The sequence below is a fragment of the Musca vetustissima genome, unplaced genomic scaffold (genome assembly GCF_032173495.1).
Source record: "Musca vetustissima isolate MV318-11 ecotype Yass unplaced genomic scaffold, APGP_CSIRO_Mvet_v1 utg127359, whole genome shotgun sequence".
In the NCBI taxonomy this organism is placed as follows: Eukaryota; Metazoa; Arthropoda; class Insecta; order Diptera; family Muscidae; genus Musca; species Musca vetustissima.
In genome coordinates, this window is record NW_026878369.1 from 56,921 (window position 1) to 84,227 (window position 27,307).

Genomic DNA, 27,307 nt, shown 5'->3' on the forward strand with positions numbered 1-27,307 from the left:
AGTGTACCATCTTTGGATTGAAACCCCATTTAGAGCCCACGGCTCTTCTACATGGCTAAGCTCTAACTCTAGGCATAATAACATAAATATCATGACAGATAGTAAACATGCTATTAATGCAATAACATCCAAAACAGTTACATCAAAAACTGTACTGGAATGCATAAAAACAATAAACAACTTCTCACGACACGGTCTTGTACGTATAATATGGGTACCGGGTCACTCAGGAGTCATAGGAAACGAGATAGCCAACCAACTCGCCAGACGTGCTACTGACCTAACCAACATAGATGTGAACAGTGCAAAACCTTTTAGCGCTTCACGTCTAGAAATGAGATCTTGGGCGAAAGAGGCGCACAAAACACTCTGGAATAACGAGAGGATTGGAAAAAAACACAAAAATCTTATGGGGAGACCCAAATACTTACGCTAAACAAGAAAGAACTAAGCAGACTGATAGGCATTCTGACAGGACACCTTAACCTGCAGTCACATTTACACAAGATTGGGTGTTCGGGAAGAAGCAGGTGCAGAGCGTGTGGGGAAAACAACGAAACGTTGGAACATTTCCTATGCCACTGCCCGGCTTTTGCATGCATCCGAACCCAATTCTTGAAAAACGACACTATTCCTGAACTTAATGACCTAAGGGGGTGTGAATGGAAAACACTAAAGGACTTCTGTAAAAACACAGAATTCTTAGAAGAATAGGGAGACCAAACAAAAAACTAAGAATAATGCCAATCTAAATACCTTTCCTTCCTAGAGCGCACAACAGGCCTCCTATGGCTTAAGTGTATGTCCCATAATGGACATGTGGTGGTCTCAACCACCCCTCTTTTCAAACTAACTAACATTTCATAAAATTTGAAACCTTCGAATTCGATATAAAATATGAATTATTGAAATTCCTAAAACTGAAAAAAATTTCGCTTATGATAAGTTCGGATAACTGAAATTATTTTCAGTTAACCGAACGCCGCTTAAGGGGACCCACCCCATTCTCGGGGTCAAAATTTTTGTTGATATAATTCGAATCTACATTGATTAAAGAATGTCTCTACAAAATTCAAATGAAAATCTCAAGAACTCTTGAAGATATAGCCAATTTAATGTGTCAGCATCAAGTGACGGCTGAAAGGCCTCTCAAACTTTAAACGCGTTTTTCTCTAAACATTTTTTTGCGAATGGCGGGCACGATAACGCAAAAACTAATAATCCAATCGGTTCCAAATTTTGCAACGTTTCTCTGGGAGTGTATAGCTCTCGTATGAACTAGGATAAAGCCAATCGGTGAAGATCTTCCTTATTTTTTAACTTGGTTTTTGGTAAAAAATTGGCGATTTTCCAAAAATATTTTTTCAAAGGTCCACCATTTTGTTAATTTTAGAGCGAAGTCAATAATCCTAGTTCATACGAGAGCCAGACATGCACTCTTTCTAACACCGTTGGAATTTTCGGATTCCGATGTTCCATTGAGGAGTTATCATGCCCGCCATCAAAAATAAGGACTTTTCTTTAACTACAAAAAACAACAACAAAACAATAACAAAAATTTGTTGTAAATTATTTTTCTTCTCTTTTAAATCTTCAGTTATATATGTGCAAAGTTACAAACCTTAACAAGCATTTGTATTCATTTACCAGCCCATTGAAAATCTTGAAAAATTAAAATCGAGAATGGGAGGGGTTCCCTCAGTGAAAACATTGGATAACTGGAACAAACATCCAGATTTTTTTCCAGAATTTTGCAGAAATTATTCAATATAACCCTCAACAAATGTTCCTCTTAATTTTTGGTATGTTCAAGGTCCAAGCCTAGTTTTCCAAATCGACTGTCTATAATTTGTTTTTTTTTTTCGGATCATAAACAACGTATTAGCAATGATGGTAGGTATACAAAGTTCAACAGGACAATCTTAACAATATTTTTTATTAAAAAAAACATGCAATAATTTATTTCAGCAAAAATTGATATTTTTAATACCAAAGTAATACCTCTTTTTGGAAAATTCATATATGAGAGACCTTGATATGAATTGAGGTTATATTAGGTTTTTTCATAGTCCACAAATAAGATTCGGAATTTAAAGAAAATATTCCCCCGTGTTTGTTTATTAATAAATGTTTTAAATATTCTCCAATCAGAGAAAAAGTAAAAAGGCTATGCAATATTTTACCTAAAAATACATTGGTCCTACTTTTTCAAAAAATAAAACAAATAAATCCTTTCGTCATACATATATTTTTCATAATTTATTTTCTTATGTAATAATCACAAAATCATCCCAATTTATGTAAAAAACACTCGCGTACACATACTCTCACATACCAAATTTCTTTCACACATTTGGGTTGACATCATAAATTTTATTATTAACTAAATGGGGAGAGTAGGCATAAAAATTCAAATTTATTGATGTCGTTTTGAATGCTGTTTGTTGCTGTTGTTGTTGTTGTTCTATTTTGACAAATTTTCATTTGAAGAACAATTACCCCATAGGCAACCAACACCAAACGCACTAAATACTCGTAAACAGCATCAGGCCAACACCACGTTGACGAACTTCAGCGGGCAAGAAAAGATAGATGGAGTGAGGAGGAATGGTGTAGTGCAGTACATTGCACGGGAAGACAAAGATCCCAAATTTATACACTTGTAATGTATTTTACAAATAAGAGGAAAATAAATAAACAAACTTAATATTGGGAGTTACACTGAAGGAAATTTGAATAGGGCGTATTTTCATAACCGTCATTATAAGGTGAAGTGAATATCAAATTTGTCATGCTGATTGCATTAATAACCCGTAAAACGTCGTTGTTTTCGGACTGGCTAACCTTTATAAACACCATGTGGTGTGTGTTCAAAATTCCATAAATTGTTTTAATATGGACCGGGGTTATGTTGAATAATTTCTGGAAATAAGTTTTTTGTATTCCAAATTATAGCCACATCGGTTTAAAAAATCCGGTATATGTCAAAACGTCGACTAATATCGAGAATTATCTTGAAATATGTTTCGGCAAAAAACATTTAATATTTCGGGAATGGAGGCTATGTTAACACAGGAAAATATTTCGAAAATTTTGTTTGAATGTTGTAGAAGCACTTACCTACCACCTATATTTGGGTTTACGGAGAGTAATAAACATCTCGGCAGAGAATATTCAATGTAGGTTAATGTTTTCTCATTACACCATAAAAAGTCACCGTCCCCTTTTAAGTAATGTTTGAAGATATATCTCATCAAATATAATATGTATAATTTTCCCGGCTGGACAAATTATATTGATAGTTTTTTTGTACATGTATCAGCCTTCAAGAAACCTTTATACCAAATTAGAACCACTTATGCGATAAAATGTGACATAAAATGGATCGGCTCTGTTATATGGGACCTACATCAAAACGTAAACAGATTGTAATAATTGTTGGTAGGAAGATTTAACACCCATTGAGAACCTGAAAAAATAAATTAGAAAAAATCGATTGAAAAACGTGATGGACCCTCCAAAATACCGAATAACGGGGGTACTATTATTTTGGCGCCAACCAGAAACCTATGTAAATATTTAAAAATTGTTTGTAGGCCGATTTTCTAATTATTTTCTTCATATATATGTATGTCATTTTTCATGACACCTTTATACCAAATTATAGCCATATCGGTGGGAAAATGCGGCTGAAGTCTTCAAAATACCTAAAATGGGTCGGTACATTAATATAGGAGTTATATTGAAAATTTAACCGATATCCCATAAGGACCTGAAAAATTAGCTTAAAGCCCATTTCGTAGAATAGGCCGAATAGTATATAGATGCTACTTATATGGAGGCTACTCCGAAACATGGGCCAATGATTATAATTTTTAGTAGGGAGATTTTCTAAACATTTTCTTTATATATACGATGTCAGTCAAAAATACACCTTTATCCCAAAATAGAGCACATACGTTGGAAAATGCGGCTGAAGCCTGAAAAATACCAAAACTGGATCGGTACCGTTATATCGGAGATATAACAAAACGTAAACCTATATTGTAAATTTTAAGCTTGGAAATGTTGGGTGTAGCTTTATATGGGGGCTAACCGAAAAAGTGTACCAATTTTATTTTTAGTAAGAAGATTTTCTACCTTAATAAGAATTAAAAATATAAAATTACAATCAATTTGATTAAACTCGCCAAAATACAGATATTTGGGATATATCGTTATATGGGGCCATCCCGAAAATGTAAACCAATATTGATAATTTTTAATAGGAAATTATACAATACAATATACTTATAAATTGAAAAACGTGCCCAAGAGATTCAAACTACCGAGTAATGAGGTTACCATTATTTGGGCGCCACTCGGAAACATAAATCAATATCGGCAATGTTTGTTAGGGGGCCGAAGCACAATGTAAATCCAAAATATAAAATTACAGCCAATTTGATTGAAACACATGCTACAACTCCCAAAATACCGAAATATTGGAACAAAAATAATTTTTTTAATAGGAATATTTCCTACCCAGTGAGAACCCAAAATACCAAATTACAGCTGATTAGATTGAAAAAACAAAAACGTTTCCAAGGGCTCTAGAATACCGAATATTGGAGGGTACCGTTTTATCGTTACCGAAACATCGACCGATATATACCACTTTTCAATGCCAAACATTCTAGGAGTAGAACCAAAGTATGTATATGAAAAATTTCAAAGCACTATCTTCAATATTGCGAACTGTATCGTAATTTCAACAGACGGACATGGCATAATATTCAGGTGTATATTTTGAGGTGTTGCAAAAAGAATAACAAATTTAATATACACTACACCTTATGGTGGAGGCTATAAAAGCAAATTTTGTATTAGAAGTTACACTAAATGAAATTTAAATAGGGCCGGTTTATATCCTCCACCATGTTTCCAAAGACTACTCAATCTTAATATCGGAATGCAGTCTGCATTTTGCCACTATGGAGCAAAGCAACAATCAAAACGGAAGTATAACTGAGATAAGCAGTCTCTTGACTTCCTAAAAATCTGCACCTATTTAAGAATTAAGAATTCTACAACAGCAAGACTACAAAAAGTACTTGAGAGACTTTTTTCACTTTCAAAAAAAAAAAAACCTTCATTTGAAAATGTTTTCTTGTCTCCAAATGAAAAAAGGAAACCTCAGACAACAACGAAAATAGATCAACGCATCCATCTCGAACGAGAGAAAAACAAACAAGTCAGGAGGCAAGGAACAACCTATCCCCAGACTCTTGAAGACCAAAAATATTCTCAATGGTTAACCAAAAGACACCAAGCCGAGCAGAGATAGGTGAGATGATAAATTTAAATGAATAACCAACCAAACATACATATGAACATACAATTGCACACAAACATGTCAACTGCATTCACAAAATGCAGATGTATCCCGCAAGGCATACATGCAGGCATGATTGCATATGTGTATATGTTTATTTAAAATCCACACTCAAGTACACATGACATACATGTACGAAACACTTCAAGTAGGGATAGTTTCTTTTTTTTAATGCTCCGCTTCTTTGGATATACCTATGTATCCATATGTGTGTATTTTTTTTTTATCTGCCGGCCTGCCTGCCTGTTCGGCCTCTTATGGTACATCTATCTGATCTATTTTTAAATAATTCTAATGACTTTTCCTGTTTTATTTCTAATGAAAAGAAACACACAAATGAACTGAACAGAACGAAAGAAAAATCGAAACCGAAACTTCTTGGACTATTTTCGCACAGAAGTGCATTGGTGTGGTATGTTTCTCTCTCTCTCTGCCTATGCATCTAATGAGTTTCAACAATTTTTCATTTAAGTACACAGACAGACCCCATATCCGCCAGTCAGCCCATCCATGTCCAAGTCAACCAGGTAGTCAGCAATTATTTTGTATCTTTATCATCTTGTAGATTTTTTTGTTTTCTGTGAATTTGAAAATTTTCTATTCACAAAAAGCTGTGTTAGTATTGATAATGCCGAAGATGGGGCCATTGCACCCTCCCCCAACGGGATGCACAAATTTCTAACGCCACAATAAAGTGTCAAACCAAAAACAAAAAACTAAAACACAATTTTTTAGTTTTTTCTTCATTGTTACAAGTGTATTAAGGGGCACAGTGGGTACAAAAGGCAGAGAAGGACAAACAGATTTTATATAAACACCTGTAAGAGTTATTCAAGTTAACTCTTGAGCAGAAAATGTATTCCATGTGATTAGCAAAGTTGTTAGATTTCAAGTGATATACATATAAATTTAATCGGTTGATGAAAATCAGTAAAAGAGTCGGGTTTATTACCAGATAAAAAATTAAGTGATCCGGATCTTCTTCCCGCGAATAGCATAATTAGCGTCTTTAGCATAATGAGATATACTAATGGTATAAGTTTTTCTGAACAAGGGTCGGGTAAAAATGGAAAGGAATATTTGTAGGCCAAAAAAAGTGAATGTTTGGTCGGAACAAACTTTTAAAACCCTCCACCATAGGTATACTGACAGGTACTTTAAATGAAAATATAGGGAACATGCCAAGAAGTGGACCTATACTACAAATCGATTGATGTTAACCATAATGTACACCCAATACAAATTTCAACCAAATTTCAGCAATTTATAATGGCGATTTTTCCTAAATCTCAAAAACCAAAACGTGGACCGATATTAATAAAGCATGGTACGGTGGAAAATGTGAGTAAAATCCTCAAAATACTGCAATTTTGGGGACAAAGTTATATGAGGCTATACCCAAAGCGGTTATCATTATATGAAGGGACTATGCCTAATTAAGAACCGAAATAGCTGATTTTCGAACTCAATATTTTAGTTTTGTATCTCAATACCTTCCTTCTATAAAATACATAAAAAATAGCGAATACAGAGAATTCGGCTGAAAAACACGCTCAGAACCATGAAAATACCGATAATTTGGGGGTAACGTTATATAGCCCACCTTCGAACTTGATGTACCTGCAGAAAAAAACAAATCTATTCAAAATTTTGGGGACCTATCTCAATTCGACAGACATATACTTTATAGTATCTGGAGAAATGTGTGTGAGTCCCTGTCATTTGGCCAACCTAACAGTGTCTGAGCCACATGCAGAATTACGTCCACCAGCGCTCCAGCACCGAAGTGCTGTACCAATTGGAGAGAATGCAGAAGTCACACTCCCCCCTATTGGTGAGGGGCGAAACCACAACAGCGCGAAGCTCCCCAGGGGTTCTCAGGGTCCGATCGTCTTCAAGAATCCCACTGAAATCCCTCCACGTCCTTCCATTCGATATACCCATATTTGCTAAATATCTAATGTCTTCATAGTAACAGCATTCCTCAGTCATCCTGCACACACATAAATCCATTTGGGACAGGTCTCTTTTATGCAGAAGCGCATTGAGAGAACCAATGTCCCGTCAGTAAGAACCCAGTACTTAAGCCAAAGCGAAAGTCTGGCCGAACGTTGCGTCACGAATAAATTCGTACGTCACCCTCCCTTTGTCACTGTTCGTTCACCTAGTCCTCCACCTATTAACAACACCAGATCAGAAGGCCTGAGACAAGCACCGTCTTCTCGGTTGCTACATCCATTCAAAGCCAGCACAATCGGGTCCGTAAACCTTACCTGATAAACGGCCAATGATTTCATGAATTGTGTAGGAAGTAGCGACGTATTGTTGAAATGAAACGTTGTCCCCCTCAATATCCATAAAAAATGGTAAAATGTCAAAGGGCAAAGCTTTAGAATTAACAGCTGCCGAAATAACGGATAAATCAAAAAAACACATTTTATTGGAAACCCTCTTTACTTCATAAAATTTTCCATTTAGATTAAAAATTATGTTTTTAATATTTTAAAAATGAAAGCCATCACTTGCCAACAACTAAATCCGTTTTCTTCTTCTCCTCGTTGAAGAATTGAATTGAAAACGACATACATATACATATCTATGAGAACCGTCAATGCATTTCCCCCTTACATTTTTTAGGGAGGGAATGATTTTATCTGCACATGAAATGAAGTGCACTTTCAATATTTAAGACAAATCGCTTAATTGATTGTTTCTGGAGATTTCAATGTTAATCCGAGAGGAAGACACAGTTCATTCATTGATTGCCTTCGAGTTCAAAAGAATCGTAAAGTGTTAATCCGGCATAGACAAATCGGAAATTTATGGTACTTGATGAAATTTGTTCATTAATGGATATTTTTATGAAATATTCCGATGATGGTTTAATATTTCTAATGGGTTAATTTCTATACATACAGCTGGAAGGTAATCCGAAATGGAGTTTTGAAAAAAAAAAACAAGACAAAAACAAAATAAGAACAAAGAGAGTGTTATCAATGTTGAAGTAAAAAAATAAAATCAATTAATAAATAATAATAAAATCAATAATTTTTTATATCAAATGAAGAAAAGCTGGGTTGAACTCGTTATACCATGCAGAGCAAGTCAGCTTTCTCACCAATTCCTATCTTCATCATGAACCTGAATTTAGTAGCAGAACCAGAATGTGTAAAGGAATATACACAATAGGAAAACACTACCACAATAACCTTAAACACCAACAAATACCAATTTTCAGAGTTTCGTTTCTACACATTTACCCAGACCTATCCATTCGACTAATATAAATTCTACTACTTTAACGTACCCACATACAAAATGTCAGTTTATATTAGTAGTCAATCAGTACATTTAAGTACTTTTTGTCCTTATATTACGAATTTCCACACACGCAAGATTATTCACAATTATAAGATTCTAGACATTTATTTAAGTTCCGGTGACAAAAGTAAACTGATAATTTTTAAAAATGTTTGCTCAAATTTTTTTTTGACAAAAGTAGCTAATGTATTTCCAGTATGTGTTCTTCATGATCTGTAGTTTTGCTGTTGCTCGACTCAAGAGCTCAGTCAGCATATTTCAGAATTACGACGGTTTTGTGGTTAATGTAAATAACTCTTGTTTATTTATAGTCCAATAATAAATATTTTCCATCCATGTCGAATCACTTACTCATGTAATATATTTATAAAATTTGACTTTAAAATTGATATGACCAGATGAGCAATGGGAAAATAAGAAACCTATTCGATTTACATAGTTCCTTTTCCCCAATATTTTCAATCACTTTTTACCAATGGGATTCATACGGTAAAGAAAAAATTCTAGAGATGACAAATATCATAAATGATTCAAATAATTGCGGTTGCTATCTGCATTTAAAATAGCCTAAGGAGACTCAGAAAATTATATTTTTGTCTCAGCATTACGTTTGAACTCACTTAACTGTGGTCAACACAAACCGCATGTAATTTCTTGTGCATATTTGAATAAAATAATAAAAATGCACTTTACATGATTTTATTCGTAATCAGTGACATGGATCTTTCGATATTATAAATAATATAAATTTTATTTCGTGTTTCAATTAACATTTGTAATATGCATATTAATATTTTAATCTACTAAATGTTCATTAAAATACAAATTAATTAGCCAAGTTCGTCCGTCTCTTGCAATCACATTATCTTTCATAGCCATCATATACCCTCCGATTTTCTGTATTTTGATGTCATTATACAACAGAATCGATTATAGTTCCACATTTTAGTTTATTATTGGGTAGAAAATCTATCTTCCAAACAATATTAATATTGATCCAGTTTTATCATTGACTATAATATTATATGCTGGATACTCTCATTTAAATGCAGTACCTCATAAACGGTACAAATGTTCGATATATTGGGGATGTAAGGATTTATTTATTTATTCATTCAGTAATAATGAAGCCTTAACGGTCAATAATATATTACAAGATCAATATACGCCTGAGAATAATTAGAATTTCTAGTAAATATTGTCGGTATATGTGCACTTTTACATATCCTCACCTGACATATGCCCCTTATAAAGAGTTCGCTATTTCATTACATCGGAAGTTTGTAGCCTTCCTGGCAAATAAATGTCAGTATAGGCGCGTAACCGAATTTCCTTGACGTGAAAGTAATTTATTTAGCACTTTTGCGGAGATTTATTTTTCTCCAGCGAGGGCCAATAATCTTGGAGAGCTTGTAACACAATACGAAATTTATTGAGACAAAATCAAGGTCATTGTCTAAGCTTGAAAAAATTCTATTGGCGATGAAACACCTTTAAGATTGCATTTCTGCAGTAAAATCAAATGAGGATTTTTTGTAGAACATTTCGTCCTTTCAACTCGAATCCTTGTATGTCTTTCCATCCTAAATTTATTGAAACTGACTTCAATTATTACAAGACGCTATTTTTCATGGTGGTCTTTTCTCAATATTACCAGTAAATCTATACTAATCAACGCCCAAATGAAACGGCTAAGCTAGAATAGTGAAATTTTACGTGAGGGTCACTCTTGGTGCAAAGGTGTCAGATAAGGCTATTTTCTTTTTTTTTCTTAATTCCTAGTATAACGGCACGAAAAGTACTAAATACTATATCATTTGTAATTGGCGAGCCGGTGGAGATAGAACTCCGAAATGTGGATTGTAGGTTATTAATGGAGTGTAGAATAGATGTAGCAAAGGGTTTTAAGACATTCGAACTATAAGTATCAAAAAAGTACTAAATTTTGTTGCAATTTCGTTACATGTGAATGGATAGAGCTAAAAACTTGAAATTTGGAATGGGAATTCAGGTGAAGAAGTTGGGTCGATATAAGGAGGTGGTTTTGAAAGCGTGTACTCATGTATAAGAAAAGTACTAAACAGTACTTAATTTGGTACAATTTAAATTTATAGAAACGGATGGAGCTGGAATCCTGAAATTTGAAACTTGCCGTCGGAGTGTAGCGACATGTAGGTAGTTTTAAAAATGTCTACGAAAAGTACTAAATTGTACTATATTTGGTACAATTTGAATTTTTGGATAACCTATAGAGCTGGGATTCTGAAATTTGGAGTTAGAATCTCTGTTGGAGTGTAGGATGGAGATATGTAGGAAGTTTTGGGAATTTTTTACAAATGTTTTCTAAATGGCATTAAATTTGGTACAATTATATTTGGATGAAACGATCGGGCTGAAATCGTGAAATTGGGAAATATGGTTTCTATTGGATTTATATTAATGAGTACTAAACGGTATCGAATCGGAAATCGAATCATGAAATTTGGAAATAAGTACTACAAGAATACGAAAGGCAAACAATGTTACCAAAATTTGTATAGAACTAGGTTTGTGTTAGATTGGTGTGTAGTGTTGAGATATGGAGGTAGTTTTGGAAATACGTGCTAAAACACAGAAAATATATAGTACTAACATTTAAATTATGGTCAGTATTGGTGTGTATGTTGATTAGCTCTGCAGTTCTCTGTAAAAACAAAATAACGGAATATTTTTACAGTATGTGAGGAAATATCGATTAATACTGGCATTTATTATATCAAATCGATTGCTCGAGTAGTACAAAAAATTGGTCTGTTCTCGTGTTGCTAGAATCTACTAATTTTTTAGTATTTTTTCTGATATCATAAAGGGAAAATTGTTATCGTAGTTAAACAATTTTACATTCTGGAACAAACCATATATTTTAACTAAAAACATATCAGTCACAAGAATGTACAAAGATAAACGCCTTTGTTGACCAGTATACAACACATAGCTATGATTCTGTTGATTAATACTCAGGGACCTTACAATCTGTTAAACATGACAATATTTCTCCGAAAAAAATATTTTTTTTAATATAATAAGGTTCATTTTATCTATTTTAACCTGCAAAATCTTGTGTTGAGCATCACAATATTTACCGTCTGCTATAAACATTTACTGGCCAACATAGGCGTTTATCTCTGTTCATTCATTTTGTGACTGATATATCTTTAGATCAGATATATTTTGTACTACTCGATTAATCGATTTGATATAATAAATGTCATAATTAATCGATATTTCCACACAAAATGGAAAAAATGCGTCCTTTTTTAATAGAACCTTTCGAAATCGAGCCGTTTCTTTAGGTAAAAAAAAATAAAAATCTTTTGAGTTTTATTTTCAAATATTTGTTTATTTTAAGAATTATTTATTATTTTCTACTAATTCTACCAATTTCTGGTACATTCGGAAAATTATTTTCTATATTAAGGGTTCCCCACCCATTCTCGATTTTAATTTTTCAAGATTTTCAATGGGCTGGTAAATCAATACCAATGCTTGTCAAAGTTTGTCACTTTGCACATATATATTTGAAGATATAAAAGAGAAGAAAAATAATTTACAAAAAATTTTTGTTATTGCTTTGTTGTTGTTTTTTGTAATTAAAGAAAATTCCTTATTTTTGATGGCGGACATGATAACTCCTCACTGGAACATCGGAATCCGAAAATTCCAACGGTGTTAGAAAGAGTACATGTCTGGCTCTCGTATGAACTAGGATTATTGACTTCGCTCTAAAATTAACAAAATGGCGGACCTTTGAAAAAATATTTTTGGAAAATCTCCGATTTTTGACCAAAAACCAAGGTAAAAAATAAGGAAGATCTTCACCGATTGGCTTTATCCTAGTTCATACGATAGCTATACACTCAAAGAGAAACGTGTAAAAATTTGGAATCGATTGCGTTATTAGTTTTTGAGTTATCGTGCCCGCCATTCGCAAAAGAGAAAACCCCGTTTAAAGTTTGAGAAGCCCTTTAGCCGTCACTTGATGCTGACACAATAAATCGGACATTCTTGATGAAGTGTAGATTCGAATTAAATCAAAAAAAAAAAAATTGACCCCGAGAATGGGGGGGTCCCCTTAAGGGTGATTTTCCCCATGTTAGGTGGACTGTAGTGGGGAATGCATGGTAGGGAATACTATAGTTTCGGATCCCGCCAATGATCCTCATCAGTTCCCTTAGTTTTTTGTTGGGATATTCTCCCCAGATGCTATTTATTGCTTCTTTAGAAAAAACCTGTCATACCCAAATGTATCGTGTGACAATTCGAAGTACTCGAAGTTCGTTTTGTTGGTGCCTGACTTCATGGCCAACAAGGCATTTGCAGACATCTACAATACATTTCCTAAGTTTATAATAAATACTACGATTATTACTACATATAACATTTTTATTAGTTCTTAATCACACTCACACATTTCACTATAAATGGTTAAGAATGTCATGAACGAATAAATTCAAAGTATCGATGGCTAGTCAGGATGCGGAAGTAAAGATGACTAACAAGTGTTGCCATTCGATATTGCTTCGCAGTTACTTCAACTGTCGCTGCTTCAACACTGCGGTAACTTATAACAATAAATAATCCGACTTTAACCATAAATTGTAACATATTTTCAAAATGTGATTTTTCGGTTTTTGAGTGGCCAATATAAAACGAAAGAGAGAGAGGAAAGAGAATGAGTGTATGTGAGGGTGTAAGAAAATCAATTAAAACCATTAATTCAAAGGAAGGACCACAGAATTGATCCCTGCAACACCTAAAAGTGTTATAGTTCTGCGAAAGCAATAAACAGATGTCGCCGCGTTATTTGCAAACCAATACAATTGAGATGAAGAAGAAGCAGTGGTAAACCCATTTTTCAAATCTTTTATTGGTGTTTGGATTTTTTTGTTCACATTTCTATATTGTAGTTCAATATGGTGAACCAGTAATTGAGCTAAAGAAGAATTTTTTATTTATAAACGGCAGTGAATCAGAGGGAAATAATAATACAGAGGTTGGAAAGAAAGATGACTTGATTTTGTATTGTCTTAATAGCAAGACCAAACTAAGTGAAGAAATAACTTTTAGATAAATATATTTTCCTTGCACAGAAATGCTATCCCCTTAAATTTTATATCTCAGGATCATCTTGGCCTTCAAAAACGTCCTATGATTCATTTTCATTTTTTTAAAACAATTGGACACTAATAAGACGTTGGGCGCCAGCTTCCTTTTAAAAGGACTTAAAATATGTCAACATCACTGTTAAAAACGATTTTATTATCTGAATATCCGGTTCAAAAAAACGTTGGGCGCCACATTCTTTTTAAAAGGAAAATGTCATCAACACTGTTAAAAAACAACCGTAAAGCAAAATTTGAACACCTAATTTCTGATTCCATTCAATACCTAACCTAATACAAAGTCAGTTTTCTTTTGAAATTCCAAACCTTAAAACCAACATATTATGAAAATGCCGCATTATGCTTTACTTTAAAACCATATCAAATCTCAAGCCCTAAACGTATAGTTTTTCAATTTAATGTGTATTAAACTTTTTTAATGGATATGTCACCAATTCGTCACGGCAACTAAACACACTGAGAACGACTTTACGCTTCACTAAACGCTAGCATTTGTAATAAAAATCAATTACTCATCGCATTTAGATTCTTTACGGAAGAACTAAACATGAGAAGCTTTCGGAAAATTGTTAGAAATCCATTATTTTGTTATGCCTGAATAGAATTTCCCTATTAAAAAAACGAATTGTTTATTTTATGAAAATGTAAGAAAGTCTTTTTTGGATGAGATCATGGTTCAGCAATCAGAAACAGCAACCACTTTTAAATTTGTTGGTGGAAAATAATAGAAATGCCATTTGTAAAGTCTGTTTAGAATCCACACGATTTTTTTAACATACATGTCTTGCCTTCAATAGGGAAGTTCTTCACCGATTGACCTTATCCTAGTTCATACGATAGCTATACACTCCCAGGAAAATGGGCCAAAATTTGGAACTGATTGGATTATTAGTTTTTGAGTTATCGTACCCGCCATTCGTAAAAACGCTGCTTCGAGGAAAATGCGTTTAAAGTTTTAACATCAATCTTGCAGTCATTTGATGCTGACACAATAAATCGGATATATCTTCAAGAGTTATTGACTTTTAAGTTTATGAACGGTCGCAGACGGTCAGAAAATTCTGGGCAGAGAACATATCAAGGTGTTATAACCATTAAATATCCTCTGGCATTGCTTAGCAATATATATATATATATATCGGATAATGTAGATTCCTGTCAAAAAGACACAGAAATCCAAATCTCTACTGAATGAATAGGTGTCCACCGCTAGTTACAGCAATTCAATAATACAGGTTGAATACAATCGTCCCCTGTGAAAACACGCCCCATATAGCATAGGGTCAGGGTACATAACATCTGACCAGCATGTGATAATTGTTGACATGAAATCCTTTGGTTGCCCCGATGATCCCAATCACTTAACCCCATATTCATTATGTACATAATTTATACAGATCTCCTCGTTTTTTAAATGAAGTTATAAGCCGAACTAGACTGAGCAGAAAAATACAAAGCTTAGTTGCTAAAAAAAAATAACTATATAGGATGTGGAGATTGTGCATTTCTTTCTAACTACTAACCATAGATTGTGGATAAAATATTAAAACTCGAATTTTCGAATTTTGTTGTTTTTCACGGGTTTCTTGTATCGCATATTTTTGATTTAGCAAAAGGTAATTTTTGTAATGTCGGCATCTTATTTTCAAATAAAGGAGGGTGCGAAAAGGGCAACCACCCAATCCCAAAATTACTTTTGTCATACCTTCTTACAAATTGGAAAGATCCTATGAGGACTCAGGACTTTATATCGAACATAAAATATGTTTGAAAACGTTTGGAACATGTCAATTCCAGAGCGCATACTTCAAAAATGATCCACTGGATTTTTGAACATGATTAAGATGACGTATACGCTATGGAATTGCCAGTTGAAATCGAGTGGATTAACTAGTCTAGACGCGCTCTAATAGTATTATTCATGGCCTATAAATAAGGTCACCGAGGGAGACCAGCTGATTATCGATACCTCTCAAGTTTGCTCTCAAAATGCATTATTGTGAATTTACTTTCATTATGAAAACGTAAACAAAGTCGAAATTTTTGACATTAGAGAAAAAACAGCTGTTTTCCGATTTCGATTGCTATCTTGGTGACCTTATTAATAGATCTCCGTATTATTGAACTCAGATTTGCATAGTTTTAATATTTTATGTGGCCGCCCTTTGCATCTACCACACATTTTAGACGTTTTGTCATCGAGTTTTTAATGTTTTTATATTTATTGGTTGCCGTTTAGCCAATTTTTTTTAATAGACCCACAAATTTTCTATAGGATTACGGCTATTTTGGGCTAGTGTATCTAAAACTTTTCTTATATTTATTATGAATCCATATCCACCTATATGTGAATTGTGCATTATCATCGATATTTCCATAAAAGCTAAGCCTCCCACGCCTTTCCATGATATGCACCCCCACATTATTTTCATTTTTCCAAATTTGACTGTTTGGATGACGTTCTGTCTTTCTAGGGTTTTAAAGGCTTGCACCATACTCCGATTTCTTCGTAAAATATTGACGAATGAAAACCTTTTGTATGTATTTGCTGTAAATAATAAGAATTCTTTTCGTGCTCCTCATGCTGAGTATTTGTTTTTTAATATAGTCTGTTCGTGACAAACTTTAACACCTCGAAGTTCCTCGCAAGTATCCATGCGCTTATTAATTTTTGGTTTCCGACCACCTCCTCTCTTTAACTCGAAACTTTCCTAATATTAGGTTGGGGAAAAAGAAATTCTTCATTTTTATATGACTTTTCATCTATTGCCCTACTACCATAATCTACAATTTTTTACTATTTTCTTCAATATCATAAGGGACAAATTGTTATCGGAGTAAAAAGTTGTACATTCTTGCAGTTTCAGGAACATACCATTTATATAACCGTTCTGCAAGAATCTGCTAGATTTTACTATTTTCTTCGATAGCAGAACGGAAATTCGTTATCGTAGTAAAAAGTAGTAGTTTCATGCAGTACGGGAACAGGCAATATATTTTATGGAGTTTCATATAATTAATTCGAAAACTATTTCCCGTACTGAAATAATCTACTAATTTCTACTATTTTCTTCGATATCATGTAATCCGAAACTATAGTACAACAAACTGGGATTAGGCCTGACTAATTTGCAGTAACAAAATGCAAGAATAAATTCGGATAGCTATAAATTTACAAAGTTTCACCATTTATTGAGTACGAGTTTGCTCTCTTATTCACACAATACATTTTGCTTTTAAGGGGACCCCCCCCCCCATTCTCGGGGTCAAAATTTTTGTTGATATAATTCGAATCTACACTGACTAAAGAATGTCTCTACAAAATTTCTAGTGAAAATCTCAAGAACTCTTGAAGATATAGCCGATTTATTGTGTCAGCATCAAGTGACGGCTGAAGGGCTTCTCAAATTTTAAACGCGTTTTTCTCTAAACATTTTTTTGCGAATGGCGGGCACGATAACTCAAAAACTAATAATCCAATCGGTTCCAAATTTTGCATCGTTTCTCTGGTAGTGTATAGCTCTCGTATGAACTAGGATAAAGCCAATCGGTGAAAATCTTCCTTATTTTTTAACGTGGTTTTTGGTCAAAAATCGGCAATTTTCAAAAAAAGATTTTTTCAAAGGTCCGCCATTTTGTTAATTTTAGATCGAAGTCAATAATCCTAGTTCATACTAGAGCTAGACATCTACTCTTTCTAACACCGTTGGAATTTTCGGATTCCAATTTTCCAGTGAGGAGTTATCATGCCCGCCATCAAAAATAAGGACTTTTCTTTAATTACAAAAAAACGACAACAAAACAATAACAAAAATTTTTTGTAAATTATTTTTCTTCTCTTTTAAATCTTCAAATATATATGTGCAAAGTTACAAACCGTAACAAGCATTGATATTGATTTACCAGCCCATTGAAAATCTTGAAAAATTAAAATCGAGAATGGGGGTTCCCTTAAGTAAATTGAAAATCGTTTTCAATTTACTTAATCTGCCTCCTGGGAATGTTTGAGAAAACAAATCTTTCTTCATGGAATAACTCGCAAGTTCCAGCATTTTCATATGTGTTTCTCATATTATTGGTAATAGAAATATAAATTTCATAGACATTTATTCAGGTTTTTCAATTTCATTTTGTGAATTCCAAAATATTACATTTTAAACTGAAATATAATTTTTCTTGTTCATGGAACAAATTCTATATCTCAGGATGTATTGACTGTAATCCAGCCTTCAACCTCCTTAAATGTATATTCATATTGCTTAGAGAATTATATATCCGCAAGTATGGATTTCGGCAAGGAAACCGTTATAATCAGGCCCTACTTATTGTAAAAAATTTCAAAACGTCCACGGAACGGGTCTTAAAGGTTTTTATGTCAAAAGTCACTGATCTTACAAAGCTCCATATTGAGAATTAAAAATTCTGTTTTTCTTTGGTAATCAATTTTATTAAAAGAGCATTTTCAATGAATTAAGTCTATACTGGATGAACGATTAAAATGGTACTGAAAAATGTACTGAACAAATACAATTGTGCTTAATTTTCTATACTCGGTTCAAGGAGAGCTCTGGTCTGTTCCAAAATTTATTTAAACGTCTCACAGTGGGTTAGAATACCCTGTTTCCTTGGATTAATTAAAAAATTAAATTTTAAGTATCGTTAAAAATTTTTGCACACGGTTAAAGTATATAAAATTCTACATCTACATTTTTGTAGTGAAACTTCAAAGTCAAACTTCATAGAAATTTTTGTGCCAAAAAAGGCTGAAAAAAGTGAAAACGTTCCCGTTGAAAATTTTATTTATTTTAATAAGTATTGTAAAAGTTAAACATTTTTCAATGGAACCATGAAGTTTATGTTATTTTGCAAATACTTCGCTAACATTTGAGTATGAAATTGTGTTTGGAAGTGATTAAGATTTAGTTATTTATATTGAAAAAGCCAAAAAAATTAATATTTTTATATTTTAAATGGATAAATAGTTATTATTCGTCCACATTAGTGTCATAATTTTTGGTTTATATTAAAGAGGACATAAATCTGTGTTGTATTGCAAAATTTTACGCTGCCCTTTTGTGCCTTTTAGAAGCTATGCATTGTTTAATACAAGTTTTGCAGCAGTCAAATTAGCTAAAAGTCACATTGATCTCGTGGCTGGTGCTGTTGTTGAGTGTTGTGTTTTCTTCTTTTTCATGTTATTTTTTCTAATTATTTTATTGTTGTTATTTTTGTTTTTTTTTTTTAATAATATTCTTTGTTACAAAAATATTTTATTTTTGTTTATTTTAATAATATTCATTGTTTTGACAAATAGTGATTGTGTTGTGCAGTTTCAAGTAGTCGGGTAAAAGGGTTCTTTATTAACATTGTTTTATAGGTACAAGTTCGAACGTTGTTTTTTATAATCGTCGAAGCTTATGATGAATTCGAGCGCTCAAACAATGAATGACAAGATGACATTTTTAGCTAAAGAAATCAAAAAAACGCACCAAAACGCTAAAAAAAATCTGCCGAAATAACAAAAATATATGTTAATTTAATAAAAATGCACGTGTCGGTTATAGCTGTATCCAGTGGCCATGAGATTAATAATGAAAAATTTCAAATATATGCACACAATACAGGACGACTTTTTGTTGAAACGTATCCTTGGTATAATATGCCTACCACTTTGCACAAGTTTTTTATTCACGGACCCGAAATTGTGTCAAATGCCCCTTTACATATTGAGCAATCATCAGAAGTTGGTGATGCTGCGGACAGAGATGGCCTGTCAGAAACAGTGACGTAAATGACATACATTTCCGACGTATAATACATACGTCAGAAACGTCGGAAACGCACTCAAAACCATTATGTTTTTTATAAAATAGCTATTTACATTTATCGATATGGAAATAACGTATGCTTTACTCAAATTCATATCGAATATCAAAATTTTTTTCTTAAAAAAATTCAGAATTTTTTATCAGTTCCAGTAAAGAATAGCCAGATATACAGTAAAAATAATATATGTTCTTGTATATGGTGATAATATTGAAATAAATGACGTTTACTACATTTTATACAGGTACGACGTTTACACCTTTTTGACAGTCGAAAACCTGAAAATTCGTCATACGGACCATCCCTGGCTGCGGATGATGACGATGTGGATGATTAACTTTAAGATGTATAAAATTCAATGCTTAAGTTATCATATTGTACTCCTTGCACTATATACCTACACTGATATTTGGCACTACTTAATAAAATTATACTCAAATATACTTAGAAAACATTTTTTTAACTTATTTTAATGGTATTAACTGAAAAATAAAGAAAAATTATTCTAACATAGCTTCCCTGATTTGATCCAAGAAAACATGGTACTCTAGCCCACTGTGCGTCTGAGTAAATGAAGATATTCGAGACATTTTAATTGCGGCTATCTATCTCCCAAGATAAAGAATTCATATAGATCTGTCAAAATATCAACAATTGGGTTGACTTGAATTAACTGACAATGTTTTCACGGGATATCTATTACTCTCTGATGCTGCCGAACTATCTTTGCTTTAAATACCAAATATCAGATGGTGTTGTTTTCTGAGAACTATTTTAAACAGTAAACCATGGTACAACAATACAAGGTAGGACAGCTTGAGGTGAATAACAAAGAGCGACTATGTAGGTGGTGGCTTCTTCTGTCAAATATGAAATAAACTGGTTTGTTTATGTGACATTTTTCCAACACAAAACTAAAAACGCGAAAAATTAAAGGTTATGATTTCTCCCTACAATCCATTACGGAATAACGTGAAATGTTTGTTAAATCCATAAAAAAGTAATTACAACGAACAAACGAACGCTGTGAAAATCATTTTTATTTCAATTAAATTTGAATTTATTTGGCATGGTATTCAAAACAATACATGGTATATTTATTGGACACGTAGACACGTTTTCACTTCAAGTGTATGTTATTTAAAATGAGAATGTAGTATTTGGCATACAAATTGGAGATGTATAAATGAATTTTACACATTTCAATTCAATTTGAATGCTCAAACTAACTGAACAATATGGAAACGCAAGAATAAATCCGGGTGGCTATAAATTCGTTTTTCATTTCATACATTTCATACATTTCTAAAAATTCGCCATTTTTTGAATACAAACAATATATATTTTCCCTTTAAATACATTTGATGTGAACATGACATAACACACTTAAATTAATCGATAATTCATTAAATTGTCGAACTTATAAATTCCTATTTCGATTTAGTCATTTTCTTTCTAATAGAACCCTATTCACCTTCGACCGTTTTGTTATTGTTCTCTTCTTTATCAGTTAATTTGCTTTTATAATTCCTTCGCACCAAAATAGAAACAACTTGTTGAGGTTGGCACTTTCATATTTTTTTTAGAAAAATAAATAAATTATTTTAATATATATTTTATCTTTTAGAAATGCGTAAAATTCTGGTTACTGGCGGCACCGGTTTGGTGGGCAAAGCATTACAGGATGTTGTTGCCCAGGAGAAATGTGCCGAAGAAGAATGGTATTTTGCCGGCTCCAAGGATTGTAACTTAACCGATGAAAGTGCCACCAAGGCGTTATTCGAGAGGGTAAAGCCAAATTGTGTTATTCATTTGGCTGCAATGGTTGGTGGCCTGTTCCACAACATGAACAATAATTTGGATTTTTTGGTAAGTGTTGGAGTGTTTTGTTATTTTTCCAAATGTCTGCTGTGGGGGAAGTGGGTGGGTGTGCTGTGTTGGATAATAGCAATTTATTACGGAATCCAATAATAGAAATAATGGAAACAGATGTTAATATAGAGATGTCTTCCAATATACAGCAATGGAGGCTTAACTCTAGTTTAGTAAAAACGATCAGATTGTTTTTTATAGGGTTCTAAGGCCCATGTCTTTTGATCCACAACAGATACAGCCACATATCGTACCATTTTGGAAAGGGCAAATCGTGGACTATCATTTGAGTCTGGGATGGAGAGGGACTATAATGGACCCAAGTTCGACTTTTAGGGAGTTTTTCAAAAAAAAAAAAAAAAAAATGGGGACCAAAACCCAGTTTTTTGACAATATCTCCAAAATGGTTTGAGATAACCCATCATATTACTCAATGGAAAGGTATTTTTATAACCTTTAAAATGATACCCATATTATATCAACCGGATCCGTAGAACCGGATATAACCGGGTACCCGTACCCGAACTTCCGGGTCAATTAACCGGGTAACCAGGTACGTCCCCCAAGAAAAAAAGATATCCCCATAATTAGGGTAAAAAGACCTACCTCTGGAAAAATTTTCAGAAAAATCTGATCGTTTTTACTAAACTAGAGTTGTTCCGCAATTGCGAGTGAAATAGACATTTTCCAATATGAAGTTATATATTACATTTTGTTTCTGCAAAATAGTCAGGCTGAATCCCAGTTTGTTGTTTTTATAAAAAACAACTATTTATTAGTGTGGAATGTATGGCATTGTTTGCCGATGGGTAAGGCAGGGAAGACTATAGTTTCGGATCATGCCACTGATCCTCATCAGTTCCCTTAGTTTTTTGTTGGAATATTCTCCCCAGAAGCTATTGCTTCTATACAAAAAACCTTTCATACCCAAATGTCTCTTGTAACAAAACGAAGTACTTAGCTGGCCCACGACATAAACTGCATGAGAATTTCGCTGGTGCCTCACTTCGAGGTTAACAATAGCTTCTGGGGAGAATATCCCAACAAAAAACTAAGGGAACTGATGAGGATCAGTGGCGTGATCCGAAACTATAGTCTTCCCTGCTGCATCCCTCGGCAAACAATGCCATACATTCCCCATTAATAAATAGTTGTTCTACCCTTCACCACGCTGTGGTACAGGGTATTATGTCTTTGTGCATATGTTTGTAACAGGCAAAAATAATTGAGATAGACCCATGGTTCGTTTGAGAATATGCATAGAATCACTTTCTAAGTCGATTTATGCATGTCCGTCCGTCTGTCTGTCTGTCCATGTTAAATTGTAAACAAAGTACAGGTCGCATTTATGATCCGAATTGGATGAAATTTGGCATAGGTCACTTATTCGGCCCAAGGACGAACCCTATTGAAATTGGGAAAAATCGGTTCAGATTTAGATATAGCTCCCATATATATATTTAACCGATTTAATGTAAACGGTCCCTATATATCTTTCGATTTACACGAAATTTGGTACAGGCTAATAATTTAGGCCTATAATGATGTCTGCCAATTTTCGTGAAAATCGGTCCAGATTTAGATATAGCTCCCATATATAGTTTCGTCCGATTTCATGTAAATGGTGCCCCAAAGTCCCTATATATCTTTTTATTTGCACGAAATTTGGCATAACGTACTGAATTAAGCCTAGAGTGTTGTCTGCCAAGTTTCGTGAAAATCGGTCCAGATTTAGATATAGCTCCCATATATAGTTTCGTCCGATTTCATATAAATGGTGCCCCAAAGTCCCTATATATCTTTTGATTTGCACGAAATTTGGCATAACGTACTGAATTAAGCCTAGAGTGACATCTGCCAATTTTCGTGAAAATCGGTCCAGATTTAGATATAGCTCCCATATATAGTTTCGTCCGATTTCATGTAAATGGTGCCCTAATGTTCTTATATATCTTTCGATTTGCACGAAATTTTGTATAACGTACTGAATTGAGCCTAGTATGACGTCTGCCAAGTTTCGTGAAAATCGGTCCAGATTTAGATATAGCTCCCATATATAGCTTCGTCCGATTACATGTAAATGGTGCACCAAAGCCCGTATATATCCTTCGATTTGCACGAAATTTGGCATAACGTACTTAATTGAGCCCAGAATGATGTCTGCCAAGTTTCGAGAAAATCGGTCCAGATTAAGATATAGCTCCCATATATAGTTTCGTCTGATTTCATGTAAATGGTGCCCTAATGTTCTTATATATCTTTCGATTTCCACGAAATTTGGTATAACGTACTGAACTGAGGCTAGAATGATGTCAGCCAAGTTTCGACAAAATCGGTCCAGATTTAGATATAGCTCCCATATATAGCTTCGTCCGATTACATGTAAATGGTGCACCAAAGTCCCTATATATCCTTCGATTTGCACGAAATTTGGCATAACGTACTTAATTGAGCCCAGAATGATGTCTGCCAAGTTTCGAGAAAATCGGTCCAGATTTAGATATAGCTCCCATATATAGTTTCGTCCGATTACATGTAAATGGTGCACCAAAGTCCCTATATATCCTTCGAGTTGCACGAAATGTGGCATAACGTACTTAATTGAGCCCAGAATGATGTCTGCCAAGTTTCATGAAAATCGGTCCTGATTTAGATATATCTTCCATATATAGTTTCGTCCGATTTCATGTAAATGGTGCCCCAAAGTCCCTATATATCTTTTGATTTGCACGAAATTTGGTACAGCCTAATCATTTAGGCCTAGAATGATGTCTGCCAAGTTTCGTGAAAATAGGTCAAGATTTACATATAGCTCCCATATATAGTTTCGTCCGATTTCATGTAAATGGTGCACCAAAGTCCCTATATATCCTTCGATTTGCACGAAATTTGGCATAACTTACTGAATTGAGTCTAGAATGATGTCTGCCAAGTTTCGAGAAAATCAGTCCAGATTTCTATATAGCTCCCACATATAGTTTCGTCCGATTTCATGTAAATGTTGCACCAAAGTCCCTATATATCTTTCGTTTTGCACAAAATTTGGCATAACGTACTGAATTGAGCCTAGAGTGATGTCTGCGTTGTTTCGTGAAAATCGGTCCAGATTTAGATATAGCTCCCTTTTATTATAGATTGATTTTAAGTAATTGACGCACCAAGAACCAATAGGAACAAAACGTTCTGAAATTAGTATAACCTATCCTGTCACTAGTTTGTTTGAAATCGCTTAATATTTGGATAGAGCTTCCAAATATATTTTCGCCCGATTTCAAGTAAATTGGGCATCAAACTCCTCATGTTAGTCAGTTTGACATCAAATTTTGCACAACGTACAAAATTGAGCATAGAATTATGTAGTTGCGTTTTCTAGAAGTACAGACATAGCCCAACGGATGACCCATTTATATTTGTTTGAAGTCGATTTACATACTTTATGGATAGATCTACGTAGATTAACATTTAGATAAATATCACATATTTTATTTCATCCAATTTCATGCTAATAGTCCTGTTTAATATACCCATAGTGGTGAAGGGTATCATATAGTCGGCCCCGTCCGACTTTACTACTTTCCTTACTGGTTTTTTTTTATAAAAACAACAAACTGGGATTCAGCCTGACTATTTTGCAAAAACAAAATACAAATGGTATCCCAAATAAACCGCCAACACTACTGAAGTTATATATTACACTGAGAAAAAAGTTTCAGATGAGGGCATTTGCAAACGTGTAGCGAAAAAGGTAAAATTTCGTCGTAAGGGCTCGTCATCGAATTACAAAGATCTAGCAGAGCAAATCGACAGTTCCATGTTCCTGGTTGAATATTCGAGGAGAGACTTTTTTTCCAGAAGAGAATAAGGGAAATTATTCTGGAAGAGCACAGATTATACGGGACATAAACAGAAAAAGGTTTAAAGTAAGAGGGCATATTTAAAACGATGAACACCTACCGATCTCTTCTACACTTGGTCGGCGGAGATGGGGCTGCCATTGAATGTGTTGGTTGATTTGTCTATAATTTGGTTCCGGTCCTATAGAAACAGAAATCCAAATCTTCACCAAATAAATATGCGTCCACCGACCGGGCACATCAGAAAGGATTTTCATGACCTAGTGGGAGTGAAATCAAAGGTACAAAACAGGGCCCCTCGATAAGTATTGTGGAATTTAATACATACTGATGTAGATAAAGCAATTCAAGAATAAGGATTCAATACAATCCTCCACCGACAACAACCTGCCCCATATAACATAGAACCACCTTACATAAAATCGGACCAGTATGTGATAATACGCTACACTTCTTCTATTGTCCAGCTCGTCCACTCACTTAACGCCATCTTCATTATAAATCATATATTGATACATTTATTATAATAAAAGCTCATATGAATTTCCTCCTATTTTTACAGCGTATTAATATTCAAATAAATGACAACGTTTTACAAGCCGCCCACGCACATGGATGTGAAAAAGTTGTTTCCTGTCTCAGCACCTGTATTTTCCCTGACAAAACAGAATATCCCATTGATGAGACTATGGTACATAATGGACCACCACATTCCTCCAACTACGGTTACTCGTATGCCAAGCGTTTAATTGACATACAAAATCATGCCTATTACGATAAATATGGTTGTATGTTTACTTCAGTCATTCCGTGTAATATTTTTGGACCAAACGATAATTACAAACCGAATGTTAGTCATGTTATACCCGGTATGATATATCGTATGCACAAATTAATGCAAGAAAATCCAGAAATCGCCGAAGAAGAGAAAACATTCAGGGTGTTTGGTTCCGGTAAACCATTAAGACAATTTATTTACAGTATTGATTTGGCTAAGTTAATGATATGGGTGTTGAGAAATTATGAAAGTGTTGAACCCATTATTTTAAGTGTAGACGAGGAGCAGGAAGTTACTATTTACGATGTTGCTAAGGCCATAGCAAAGGCATTTAACTTTAAGGGAAAACTTGAATGTGATACAACGAAAGCCGATGGACAATACAAGAAGACAGCTTCCAATAAAAAATTGCGCTCATTTTTACCAGACTTTAAATTTACCGATTTTGAAGAGGCCATAAAAACGTCTGTCGATTGGTATATTCAACATTATGAAGAAGCAAGAAAATAAAGAGATGTTCCAACTTAGCACAACTAATATGTTATGAAATTATTTTTTATTACTACTATGCTTTAATGTAATTCTGCATTTAAAATTTCGTTTATAATAAACATAAATTATAATACCCTGTATTCGTCTTCTTGTTTTTGAAATTGTTCTATGTTTTTTGTTAAACAAATATCCATGTTCTATACTTAAATGGAAATAAAAAAAGATTAATTAAAATGTTCTTGTTTTTTATTTTATTATTAATAAATGGAACTAATTATCTAGCATCACATTGTACAATAATGTATATTCTTCATCGGAATAAAACTCCATGTCGATTTAGCAAGTGTTGATCTATCCTCACTCTTCTGTGTCCGAATTCAGCTCTACAATTGAATAAATTCAGCGTGTCGTGTGGCCTTAGTCCACTTGCTGGGCATTTGTTCGGTATTGTGTCCACCTACTAATGTCCCCACTACAAATGCCTGTGTAGTAGTAGATTATCTTCTGCTGTTAAGGATGGTCTCCTAGTATATCATTTATACGGCAGGCAAAAATATGTGTGCTCCATGGTATAAGAATGCCCCGATCCGAGGAGATAACACCAAAATTTACGATATATGATGTTACA

General features: G+C 33.8%; 1 protein-coding gene across 1 annotated transcript; it reads left to right on the forward strand.

Moving 5' to 3' along the window:
• Positions 1-21,309: 21,309 nt before the first annotated feature.
• Positions 21,310-26,697, forward strand: LOC133323150 (probable GDP-L-fucose synthase). The gene is made up of 2 exons (XM_061532104.1): positions 21,310-21,552; positions 25,972-26,697. Exons 1-2 carry the CDS (start codon positions 21,313-21,315, stop codon positions 26,695-26,697), a joined length of 966 nt encoding a protein of 321 aa, XP_061388088.1. The 5' UTR covers positions 21,310-21,312.
• The last annotated feature ends 610 nt before the right edge of the window (positions 26,698-27,307 follow it).

Bases quoted from the DNA above. Each gene is read 5' to 3' on its own strand.
- LOC133323150 (XM_061532104.1), top strand. From the start codon at position 21,313: ATGCGTAAAATTCTGGTTACTGGCGGCACCGGTTTGGTGGGCAAAGCA. The intron at 21,553-25,971 runs GTAAGTGTTGGA...CTATTTTTACAG, and splicing joins ACAATAATTTGGATTTTTTG to CGTATTAATATTCAAATAAA.